Source organism: Bidens hawaiensis, unplaced genomic scaffold (assembly GCF_021521415.1).
Source record: "Bidens hawaiensis isolate Kalapana, Puna unplaced genomic scaffold, B.hawaiensis_p1.1 tig00011129_1, whole genome shotgun sequence".
Classification (NCBI taxonomy): domain Eukaryota; kingdom Viridiplantae; phylum Streptophyta; class Magnoliopsida; order Asterales; family Asteraceae; genus Bidens; species Bidens hawaiensis.
The window spans coordinates 18,920-30,454 of record NW_027504989.1 but is presented as its reverse complement, the minus strand read 5'-3'; the positions used below and the strand labels follow the sequence as shown (position 1 = coordinate 30,454).

The 11,535-nt window shown below is 34.0% G+C and overlaps 2 protein-coding genes across 2 annotated transcripts; both read left to right on the top strand.

Moving 5' to 3' along the window:
- Positions 1 to 696: 696 nt before the first annotated feature.
- LOC143609721 (uncharacterized) lies at positions 697 to 4,064 on the top strand. The gene is made up of 4 exons (XM_077084396.1): positions 697 to 877; positions 1,522 to 1,780; positions 1,860 to 2,054; positions 3,595 to 4,064. Exons 1-4 carry the CDS (start codon positions 765 to 767, stop codon positions 3,988 to 3,990), a joined length of 963 nt encoding a protein of 320 aa, XP_076940511.1. The 5' UTR covers positions 697 to 764; the 3' UTR covers positions 3,991 to 4,064.
- Positions 4,065 to 4,957: 893 nt separating this feature from the next.
- LOC143609720 (succinate dehydrogenase assembly factor 2, mitochondrial-like) lies at positions 4,958 to 7,040 on the top strand. The gene is made up of 5 exons (XM_077084395.1): positions 4,958 to 5,112; positions 5,198 to 5,302; positions 5,420 to 5,546; positions 6,381 to 6,449; positions 6,537 to 7,040. The coding sequence occupies exons 1-5, from the start codon at positions 4,997 to 4,999 to the stop codon at positions 6,681 to 6,683; spliced, it is 564 nt and encodes a 187-aa protein (XP_076940510.1). The 5' UTR covers positions 4,958 to 4,996; the 3' UTR covers positions 6,684 to 7,040.
- The last annotated feature ends 4,495 nt before the right edge of the window (positions 7,041 to 11,535 follow it).

The window sequence follows — 11,535 nt, the reverse complement described above, 5'->3', positions numbered from 1 at the left end:
AGCCCTTCACACGTTCTGCGAATGTGAGTATTTTCATTTTTTAATATGTACTTATAAATCCTCTCATTTTAAATGCAAAGTTAATAAACTGACCTTAAAAATTTAATATTAGGTATTCCTCAACTATATCATAAAAAATATTTGAGGAAACCGACTCAAACCGACATACAAAAAATATACGAGGTGCATGAACAGAGGTACGGTTTTTCTGGGATGCTTGGTAGTCTTGATTGCACACATTTGGCTTAGGAAGCTTGCCCCGTTGCTTGGCAAGGTCAATATCAGCGGGGTGATCATGATGGACCAACATTTATCCTTGAGGCTGCTGCATCATTTGATCTTTGGATATGACATGCGTTCTTTGTGATGCCCGGTGTAAACAATGATATAGCTGTGATAAATGTGTCTCCTCTTTTCGACCGTCTCGTAAACGGGGTTGGACCCGACACCTCATTTTCCACTAATGGTGTCAACTACGAATACGAATATTATTTAGTCGACGCCATTTATCCGGATTGGACAACGTTGGTTGAACATATTTGGAGTTTCGGTTGCCGTATCAGAAAACAAAATTTAAATCACATAATTTATAATTAACAAATCTATAAGGACTTGTAATTAAGTAACTTAAAATCCTATAGGGTTTAACAGAAAAGCCCTAAACGTCACCAGAAAACTAACGCCGCCGTACCGGCGATCTGAGAGAATCGGAACTTACCGGAAAAACAGAGTATTGATCCAATTCAATTCGATTCGATCAAGAGATGGATGCTAGCGGAAAACGTATGAATAAAAAGGAGAGAGCCAAGGAGCGTAGAGAGAAACGTCACCAAGACATCTCTCGACTCCGCTCCATTCCTTATTCCGATCACCAGAGGTAGGTATGCTCTTATTATACAATTACAATATTATATTATAATGACTCTATTATATTTATTATTATGAATTTTATGAGGTATAGTTTACTATGTTTGATTTTACATTCAATTGTATTCGATTACTTTTAATTTGATTGACCTTCCCATCTAAGCTAGGGGAGTAAAGCCCGAGCTTCTATAGGCTTGAGCTCGGCTCATTTTGAGCTCTATTTATAAAACTCGACCTCCGCTTTGCGAGTTTCTCATTTATTAATTTGTTTTTATTTATTTATATATAATTATGCATGTTAATTATAATTTTCATATATTACATAAAATATATTGTTTAGTTACATATATTAATTAAATATTATAAAATATATAGATAAGCCAAAATTATATAAATAAAATGCCTGCTTAGGCTCTTAGAGCTCGATAAGTGAAGCTCGGGCATGGGCTCAATTTTTAAACAAGCTTCTTTTTAGGCTTGGGCATGTTTAATTATGGCTCGATTCGAGCTTTTAGCAAGCCGATCTCGAGCAGTACATGAGCGGCTTGCGCTTAGCTCGTTTACGCCCCTAATCTAAACTAGGAAATTTTGTATTCTTTTTGTTTATTAGTAAAACCTTTTTTGTGCTATCAATTTTATGGTTGAAACTTCTAGGTGGTGGTCTGCAGAAACAATAGCTGTGGTGACAGGCGGCAATAGGGGAATCGGGTTCGAGATTACACGTCAGCTCGCATCGCATGGATTGACAGTTATTCTTACGTCACGAGACACGGTTGCAGGTAAAGAAGCAACTAAAAGCTTAACAGAACAAGGCTTGAAAGTTGTCTTTCATCAACTTGATATTGTAGACCATGAATCTATTGATTTGTTTTGTGCTTGGATAAAGGACAAGTTTGGTGGTATTGATATTCTGGTAAAATGATAATACTACCCTTTGTAAATTCTAGAATTAAGTTTTTTGTGTAAAGCACTAACTATGCAAATTTGTATAGGTAAATAATGCAGGAATAAGTTATAATACTGGATCAGAAAATTCTGTTGAGTGTGCTGAAAAGGTTATAAACACAAACTATTTTGGCACTAAAAATATGCTTAAAGTTGTGATCCCGCTGATGCGATCCTCTATAGAAGGTGCACGTATTGTTATGGTGAGCTCACGATTGGGAAGACTTAATGGCAGGAGAAACGTATGTATGATCTTTATCTTTTCATTTAGAGTTAAGTGCCATTTTAGTACCTGTGGTTTGACCAACTACGCAACTTTAGTACATATTCTTTATTTTGTGCAAATGGGTACGTTTCGAAAAACTTGCAATTTTAGTACTTTTTTCTAACTCCGTTTATTTTATCCGTTAAGTCAGGGGTAATTTGGTAATATCGTTATTTTCTTTATTTTTTTCTTTTTTTAATTACACTTCCCAACTTCACATAATTATTAAATAGATGAAAAATCCGTTTAGGATTAAAAAAAGAAAGAGAGAAAATACACAAAATCATCTGGAATCTTTCATTCTCAATCATATTCATCTCCGGCAAACATCAAACGGAGTACGACGGCGACACGGCTTATTAATTTCTTCTTCAAACTAAATTCTCCTTGTCGAAGATAGATCCATCGGAGCAATCCGTGGCAAGCCTCGCTGAAGAAATCCCACCCGTCTTCGAGTCTTCTTCTGTCGAACACGTAAACTGATCAATGACTTTTCTTTCGGAGGAAGAATCCGGCGAACCCTCATGAACTCGTGACCTCCTATGTATTTCCAGATTCCATTACCGTTCGCTAGAGAATAACCGTAGATCCTGAAATCGTGTTCGTCTTTCACCATTTTGGTAAGATGTCGATTTCGTCACCACTGATGACGGCAGCAATGCTGATGGTTTTGATGGCTCTACACACGCTCTTACCATCCCAATTCACCGCCTATTTTGAGAAATCTGGGGAATTTTGGTTAGGGTTTTGCAGATTGGGGGAATGAAGCAGTTAATTGTTAGAAGATGTGAAAGATTGTGGGTGATATGGTGGTGTGCCGATGAACTCAAGTTTTGGGGGGAAATTAATTAAGATGTGAAAGATATGATGGAATTTTGGTTAGGGTTTTACAGATTGGGGGAATTGGAGCAGTGAATTGGGTTGTTGGATTTTATGATAATGAAAGGGGGTGTGATTAAAAGAAAAGAAAGAAATTAAAACTGACAAATTACCCCTCATTTAAATAATGTAATTACGTAAATACCCCTGACTTAACGGATAAAATAAACGGAGTTAGAAAAAAGTACTAAAATTGCAGGTTTTTTGAAACTTAGGTAGCCATTTGCACAAAATAAAAAATAGGTACTAAAGTTGCGTAGTTGGTCAAACCACAGGTACCAAAATGGCACTTAACTCTTTCTTTTAAATATATGTCATAGTAACTAGAAAAGCATTATAAACATATAGTCTTAGGATCATATACAAATAGCATTTACGGTGTGAAGTATTTTGTTGTAGAGTAATAATAACTACTCTACAACAAATTGAAGTAGTAATTATAATCAATCACTTTACATGTTTGCGTGATTATTATTACTCTACTTGTATATTCTTGTGTAATTACTCTATTTAGAGTTATTACGATATTGCAACCAGGCATTTTTTCTCTTTGCTTTGTTTCATCCGCATGTGACATGTATTTGATCTCACCCTATATATAATGGGCTCATTTAACTTTTTTTAAAATTCAATTTCAGAGGATTGCTTATGTGGATTTGAGACAACAATTAGAAGATGTTGGAACACTATCAGAGGATCTACTTGACTCCACTATAAAGAAGTTTCTAGAACAAGTCAAAGATGGGAGTTGGGTTAACGGAGGATGGCCTCAAAATAATAATGATTATTCATTGTCAAAGCTCGCAGTCAACGCGTATACAAGGCTTATGGCCTGGGTACTTTCAGAACGGGCCGAAGGTCAGAAGATTTATATTAATTGTTGCTGCCCGGGTTGGGTCAAAACTGCTATGACGGGCTGGGCCGGGCTGACTTCACCTGAGGTGGCTGCTGATACACCCGTGTGGCTTGCCTTGCTATCGGGCCAATCTGTTAGTGGTATGTTCTTTGCTGAGAGGCGCGAGATAAACTTTTGAAAGTAAATTAGTTTATGTAAGACGCTCTTTGTGTTAAATTAGTTACATGTAAAATGTTGAAACATATTTGCCTGAATTTGTTGTCAAAATTTTTATTTCTTTAGAGTTGGCCAAATTTATGTCGATTTATGTAAAATACTCAAATTATTATCCAACTTCCATTCTATTACAAATAGTTTGATCTCCCCGTTACAAGAAAAGATGGCAAGGTTATTCCAGTCCCAGCTTTAACTTGAACTCATTTCAGTCAACAAGTTCAATTTTTGAGTCAAACAAAGATTAATGTGACAACTTGTATAAATGAAAAATGAATCAGTTGGTATATTATTTATAAAAGTTCCACCTACAATAAAAAAATTAATTAATGACAGTTACAATATTTAGGTTTCATAAACGTTTTGTTAATTTAATCATTAAAGTATGAAATAGGTGTTTAGCCCGTATATAGTTTATATGATTGCCGTAACCCTTCCTATGAATGTCATTTGAATTATTTATGTATGTGGATGGTATATGGGCGTACAAATACGGTTACACATGTTTAGGAGTGTATCTAGTGCTACCGATAATGCTATACATCATACGAACATATAGATGGACATGGTGTTTTACAAACGTATAAGGCAATGCGGTATAGTTGCATCATGCATTTGCATGAGAATGGAACACCACGCCCTCATTCAACATGATTCTTAATGACCTTCATTGGTTTATACTGTAGTATTTTATAATGATGTTTTTAATAAAAATTGTGAAAAGTGCATTTGATGTAATTTAATTGCACAACGTACAAGTAACCAATATCTGCATATCGATTACACCCTCAACTCATTAACAACTTGTACATTGTGTATCCAAGCGGCCACAATATCGCCACGGTGCATTACGACTATTCACAAAACAACCGCCCCGCCACGCCACGCCACCTCTCGAATCTCTAAAATCAAACACACACAAAAACAAACCAAACCCTAATTCATCAACTCACACAAAAACAAACCAAATCATGGCGAGTTTACGAAGGAATTTGTTATCATCCATTTATCGCTTCATCAATTCACCAGCAGCTCCGTCTCGTCTGCACGCCGTCGCACCAATCGTCCGGTATCAATCACTTTACAGGTGAGTGAAAGTTATGGATTTAGTATCTGTGATTAGTGTTTAGCTTGATTACGATTGTGTATTGATGTTAATACGCATTTTTCAGGCCGTCTGTTAGTTCGTTTAATCGCTTCTGTTCTTCGAATCCTGGTGTCGAGTCGTTGGATTTTGATCTGGCTGATGAAGAAAGAAAGCGCCGATTAGTGAACAGGTTTTTTTTTTTTTTTTTTTTTTTATGATGAGTTCTGGCTTTTAAACCCTAGGTTTTGTTGCCTGATTAATGAGGAATTCTGGTTTCATAACCCTAGTTTTTGTGAATTGGATATAGATTGGTGTATAGGAGTAAACAAAGGGGGTTTCTTGAGCTGGACCTGGTTTTGGGAAGTTGGGTCGAGAATCACATTGAGTCTTTGGATGAGAAAGGGATTAGAGCACTTGTTGATGTCCTTAATCTTGTAAGTTTTGCAATTATTCTTATTATATTATGCTATGCTTTTGTTAATACACAGTTAGGGCTGTAAACAAACCGAACCGTACAAAGCTTTGTTGGTGTTCGTTTGTTTAGCATTAAACTTGTTCACGAATGCAAACGAACATGTACAATGAAAAAAATGCAAAATCTTAATCTAAAACATTAGACATAATCACCTTATATAATTTAAATATAAAGTTAAGCACTTGAGATAATAATGATCATAAACATAATCATCACCCAATCGGCGGTTTTATTATGATAATGTCAACAAAACACTAGTTAGATTTGTAGTTAGTTAAAGCAAGACTTTATAAAATAAACCAAAAACGAAACGAACTGAACATAATAAAATTATAAAATTTAAATGTTACGTTGGTTATTACAAATAAAATATTATAAAAATATAAACAATCATTTAACTAACGAACATAGACAGATGATGTAAACGAACATACATGAACACATTACCAAATGTTCACGAACACAAATAAACGAACGTAACATTTGTTCAGGTTCGTTCGTTTAACTTAACAAATACAATTTCTTGTTTGTGTTCGTTCATTTAGAAAACGAACAAACATAAACGAACTTCCCGCCGAACAGTTTACGAACTGGCTGAACGTTCAGTTCGTTTACAGCCCTATCTATACACAGTTGAACAGTTCATGCATATATATTTTCTTATTGCATAATTGCTAATAAACTTTTGTTACAACTGATAGCATGAGTCTGATTATTTCATATCACACAATCACTTCCAAAATGTGATACCAAACTTTACCTAAATATATTCATATTAGTCTGATACCTGCAGGAAAATCCAGATTTATGGAAATGGTTAACCGGGCAGGAGCAACCGCCCGAACCAATCAACACAAACCCAGTGAGTTACACATTCACAAAACATGAATAATCATTAATCAATAATGCGCTTGTTTTCGCTCTTATTAATATTATACCCTATAATTAGGTATTCACGGAGGTGCGTAGCAAGGTAATGTACAACCTTGACAACTTTGCTTCTCAACAGACACGAGCCACACCCGGGCAGCCATGGGTCAGAGGATGGGATGATGTCAAAAAAGGCCGCGATAGTCCAATTGTTGGTAATCAGTAATAATTTTATAACTTTGTTTACTAGTAAGTTCATTTCATATACTACAGACATAATAATAAAGCTCTTACAATATGATAATAACCTGAATAATGTATTTGTATCCCCAGTTAACATGATTGTTGTAATTATACATTAATGTGATCGGTTATGTTGGGCTAGGGCTGTGCACGAGCCTCGGCATAAAAGATTTGAGTTATTTTATTTGGGCTATAAAATGTTAAAAGTTGTGTTTAATTCAAGCGAGCCACAAGTTGACGTCTTGACTCGTTTACAAACCAACCCAATTTTGAGTGAGCTTTGTACTACGAGTTATTTGGATTGTTTTATGTTTGGTAGGTTAAAAACCATGTTAAAATGGGCTGGTTCAGCTCGGGTTGTTCCATTACAAATATGTTCTATTTATCTAAATAAACTCATTTAACAATTGATAGGCTAACCTTTTAAAATGTATGTTACACAAATGTAAGCTATATTAATACGCGTATATAAACCTGCTGGGCTGATGGCCCGTTGGCCAAGTGAATCTGGTGTTTTATCTCCATCAAAGTTCAACACCATCAAAGTGGTGCACGCTAGTCTCACAAAATTGTCAGTGGATTTTAGTAGGCGCTTTTTTTTTTTTTCTATTTAAAACATATATAATTTAACCTGTTGGATCCATTTGTCCCGATTCGGACATCATAAAACAATTCTTTGAAGTTTGAAATGATCATCTACATTGAACATTTGATGATAATATAGGGCATTAAAGGATATCAGCATAAGTGCAGGGAGCCAAATTGTATTTTGATTCAGTCCGAGGAGGAAAGATGTAAACTAAATGATAATTAATATTGATTTACACAGCTACATTTAGAGGTGTACAAAATCGGTTTTAAACCGAACCGGTTAGGTCAATGGCTAGTCAAAACCGATTTGACTCAACCGGTTCGGTTTATAAACTGGTTTTGAAGCAATATAGGCCGACCTGGTCATACCGGTTCGGTCCGATTTATAAACTGGTTTCACCGGTTTTAAACCGGTTCGGTTTGGAAGCTGGCGGTTTGGAAACCGGTTTGGGTGAAACCGGTTTTAAACCCAAACCGGTTCGGTTCGGTTCGGTTTGCCTAAAACCGGTCCCAAACCGGTTTTTTGTACACCTCTAGCTACATTTGCAAATACCATCAACCATATTTAGTATTTACCCTTGTTTCCCTATAAATAGCTTACTTGATTTGGGAATCCAAGGATGTGATGGGTTCTTCAGAAGATTTTTTATCCGTCGTTTTATTATAGTTTGGAAGAATAGTAAACCTGAAACTTAATATTTATGTAGTGTATTTTTCAAAACTCGTAAACTCAAAAACTTTTAATCGTGATTGGTTATCTTATAAGGGAGATCATGTTAGTTGATATAAAACACCTTCAATACAAAATTAATATTCATGTATATGAAGAGAACCCTGATAATTACATAAACATTTGTACCTAGTCCTTACGGGTTATAGAGTGAGAGAAAGAGATACGGCTATATGGTTACTAACCACCTTATGTATCACACTTGTAGCAATATGCATAGACGTTTATGCAGTTATCGTTGTTGTTTTAAGTTTTATTATGTGTTCAATACTCCTCTTTATATAAATGAGCCTCTACATTGAACAATATTTGCATAAGTGTAGCACCTAAGTGGTACTTTGATTAATGACGATAGGATAAGATGTAAATAAGTGATAGGAAAAGGATTGAAGTGAAATTTTACCAAACAATTAATTCTCATTCATACACACACCTACATGTACAACTACCTGCAACCATAAATTTAATATTGTATAACGATGGTACAAGTAGCATGCTCTTGTTTCCATATAAGTTGCTTACTCGATTTGTCAATCCACAAATCTAATGGGCTTTTTAGAAGAATTTCTATCTTTCGTTCGTTCTTATTATAATCTTGAAGAAGAATATTCCGTGGTTGGATTTCTCAAAACTCATAAAATAGAAACTTTTAATCGTGACTGGTTAGCTCACAAGCGCGACCAAATCAATTCAACACGTTTTTCTTCTGATCAACTACGATATGCTTATAAGTCACTTGTTGGCGAGATATCCCAGTATTTTGGTGATTTTTGTTCATCTAATTACGATCTTGGTTGTCGAGGATTCTTCGATCCTGAAGATTTATATCAAAAGATGCGCACGTTGATTGAAACAGATGTCTCTGAGATTTTCACTTTAGAACATGTTCAGTTGTTCTTTAAGAGTATTAGAAAGGATTCTATTATTAAAACTTGGGATGGTAATTCAAGTTATTCTCAATATGTATTTGGTTACTTTGAAATATATGTACAATCTTTGAAATAGGGTGGTGATGCTTATGTGGTTATTTATGACGTTAGTATAGTGTTACAATTGTGTATATATTACTTGTTTATAGACATCCTTGTTTATATTATACTAGTTTTGTTATCCTGTAATATATATACTTGTTTATTTATGTAAAAACTTACATATAATATTTAAGTTTACATTACCAACATATCCATATAGTCAATATATATTGACTTTTGTTACATTTGTAATAGTTTGTCGAATTACAATTGATAGCATGGAGTTATATGTGTGATCATCGTACTATATTATAAGTTGAATTTTATAATTATGCGTTAGTTCGAGTTAGCTTTGGTATCAAAACAGAATCTCGACAAATTGGATTCAGGTAAAAAATGAGTTCTTACCAAAATAAGTTTAGGTTCAAACGGGCCGTTTATTAAAATATCAATTTGATTTGGATCAAAGTTGGTTGTTAGCAAAACGGGTTCAACAAGATGGGACAACAGCTGGGAATGGTGGCAGTGATGGTTATTAGTAGGCAGTGGTGAGACACAATTGTGATGGGTGGTGCTCACCCATTTGATTTTATTTTAAATTAATAGTTTTTATAATAGTGACGTAAATTGACCTCTTGAATAAATTGAGTTGACTCAAATACATCTTTTAAACAAGTTGAGTTAACTCAATTTGAGGCGATGATGCATAGTGGTGATACGCAGTGCTCGCCCATTTGAAGCTATTTTAAATTGGCCGATTTTATGATAGGAATCTAAATTGACTTGTTTTATAAATTGAAAATTGACCTGTTATATAAGCTGAGCTGACTCAAATTGACCCGTTGTATGTTTTTTAACATATCTAAATAAACACATAAGTATGGGTGCACACACATAAATATACATACCAAAATCCTACTGCTTGATGAATAGGTTATAATTGTTGTAATTATTTTAAAGCAATGTCTACAGTATAATTAGTTTATAATATTAGGGGATTAATATCAAGAAAGCTAGGCAAAACATTTGTCGTGCACGCTTATGCATTTATGGTGGTATGGGAAATAGGCTTATCCTTTTATTAGTGAAAAGAAAGCTTGGCAAAACATTGGTCGTACACGTTTATGTATTATTGGTGGCATGGGAAATAGCATTTTCCTTTTATTGGTGAAAATCCGAAAAAAAAGGTATAAAGGTAGCTAATTTGTACATACATGTATTTATGGCGGTTTGAAAAAGATTTATTTGTAGATGGTTTTTAACTGTTATTTTTCATTCTTATCGTAAATAAATTAGTTAAATTTGTCTCACATATGTTAGAGTATTATTTTTCTCGGTTCCAGGGTTCAAAATAATCGCTTATGTTTCTTACTTACTGCATTATGAAATTATATTTTTATATAACCATGATATAAGTAAAGTTTAGACCTTCATACTTACAATAGAGCTAGGTATTGTGCGTTAGGGCTCGACATGTTAGGATTAAGGCTCATCATTGAATTAACTTTCAAGTTTTCAATATATATATAGTATTAAAAACACAAAAGTATACACTGCTCTTAAAATGTGCTTGAACGTAATTTGTAGTTTCTTTTCTTATGTCTAACCAATAAGTCAACCGTTTATATAAAAATATTAAAATCAATAAATTGCTTTAAATGAAATCTAGTTAAAAGTAACTTTTTAATTCATTCTGAAATATAAGCGGAAGTATGTCGTCTTATTTGGTATTGTTATTTTTAATCTAGCTACATCTGCTATATTATACTATGTTGTTTTATAAAAAAAATAAAAATAAATATAAGTCAAAGAAGAAAATGTTGGGGCGAGCGGGCTACCTTTGAGCTATTGAAGATCAACTATCTAAACATTGAATCGAGCTTATAATTTAAATAAGCTCGAGTGTAAACAACATGTGCTTAAATAGATCGTTCGGTAAACAAGCCCATAATATAAACTTTCTACTATTTATGAACAATAATAACCATACCCAGAAGTAATCTCACCAATAGCAAATATATTGGTAGAGTCTAGGAAGTGTTGAATGTAAGCAAATCATACCTCTTTTCAGAGAGATAGAAATGTTGCTTCCAGTGAGACCCCAACTCTAATCAAGACTTGCATCAAAAAACATAGTATACAAACATAAATAGTGCTCGTGTGTTAGTAGTGATAGTTTTTAAAAACCACATACAATTGGAAGACTACCATAAACCCAAGATGGCGTGTGTGTAACTATGTGCATAGAATGACAAGCAAAGTCTAGCAAAAATATAACATCATCTAAAGTTTCTCAGCTCTAATTTTATGTCTTCACGACCTCTATCCTAGATTATGCCAAAGAGATGTAATTCAACTTAGTAAGTAAATATATACTGTTATACAGATGATTACAACAAATATAATAACATACACTGTAATACAGATTATTACAACAACAATAAGTTTAGGGTGTATTTGGGATTGCTTATTTAAGTGAAAAAGGACTTTTGATTAAAAGAACTTATAAACTTATGAAATTTTGAAAAGAAGTTTTAAAAGAA

Bases quoted from the DNA above. Each gene is read 5' to 3' on its own strand.
- LOC143609721 (XM_077084396.1), top strand. From the start codon at position 765: ATGGATGCTAGCGGAAAACGTATGAATAAAAAGGAGAGAGCCAAGGAG. The intron at 878-1,521 runs GTAGGTATGCTC...TGAAACTTCTAG, and splicing joins CCTTATTCCGATCACCAGAG to GTGGTGGTCTGCAGAAACAA. The intron at 2,055-3,594 runs GTATGTATGATC...ATTCAATTTCAG, and splicing joins GACTTAATGGCAGGAGAAAC to AGGATTGCTTATGTGGATTT.
- LOC143609720 (XM_077084395.1), top strand. From the start codon at position 4,997: ATGGCGAGTTTACGAAGGAATTTGTTATCATCCATTTATCGCTTCATC. The intron at 5,303-5,419 runs GTTTTTTTTTTT...AATTGGATATAG, and splicing joins AAGCGCCGATTAGTGAACAG to ATTGGTGTATAGGAGTAAAC. The intron at 6,450-6,536 runs GTGAGTTACACA...CCCTATAATTAG, and splicing joins AACCAATCAACACAAACCCA to GTATTCACGGAGGTGCGTAG.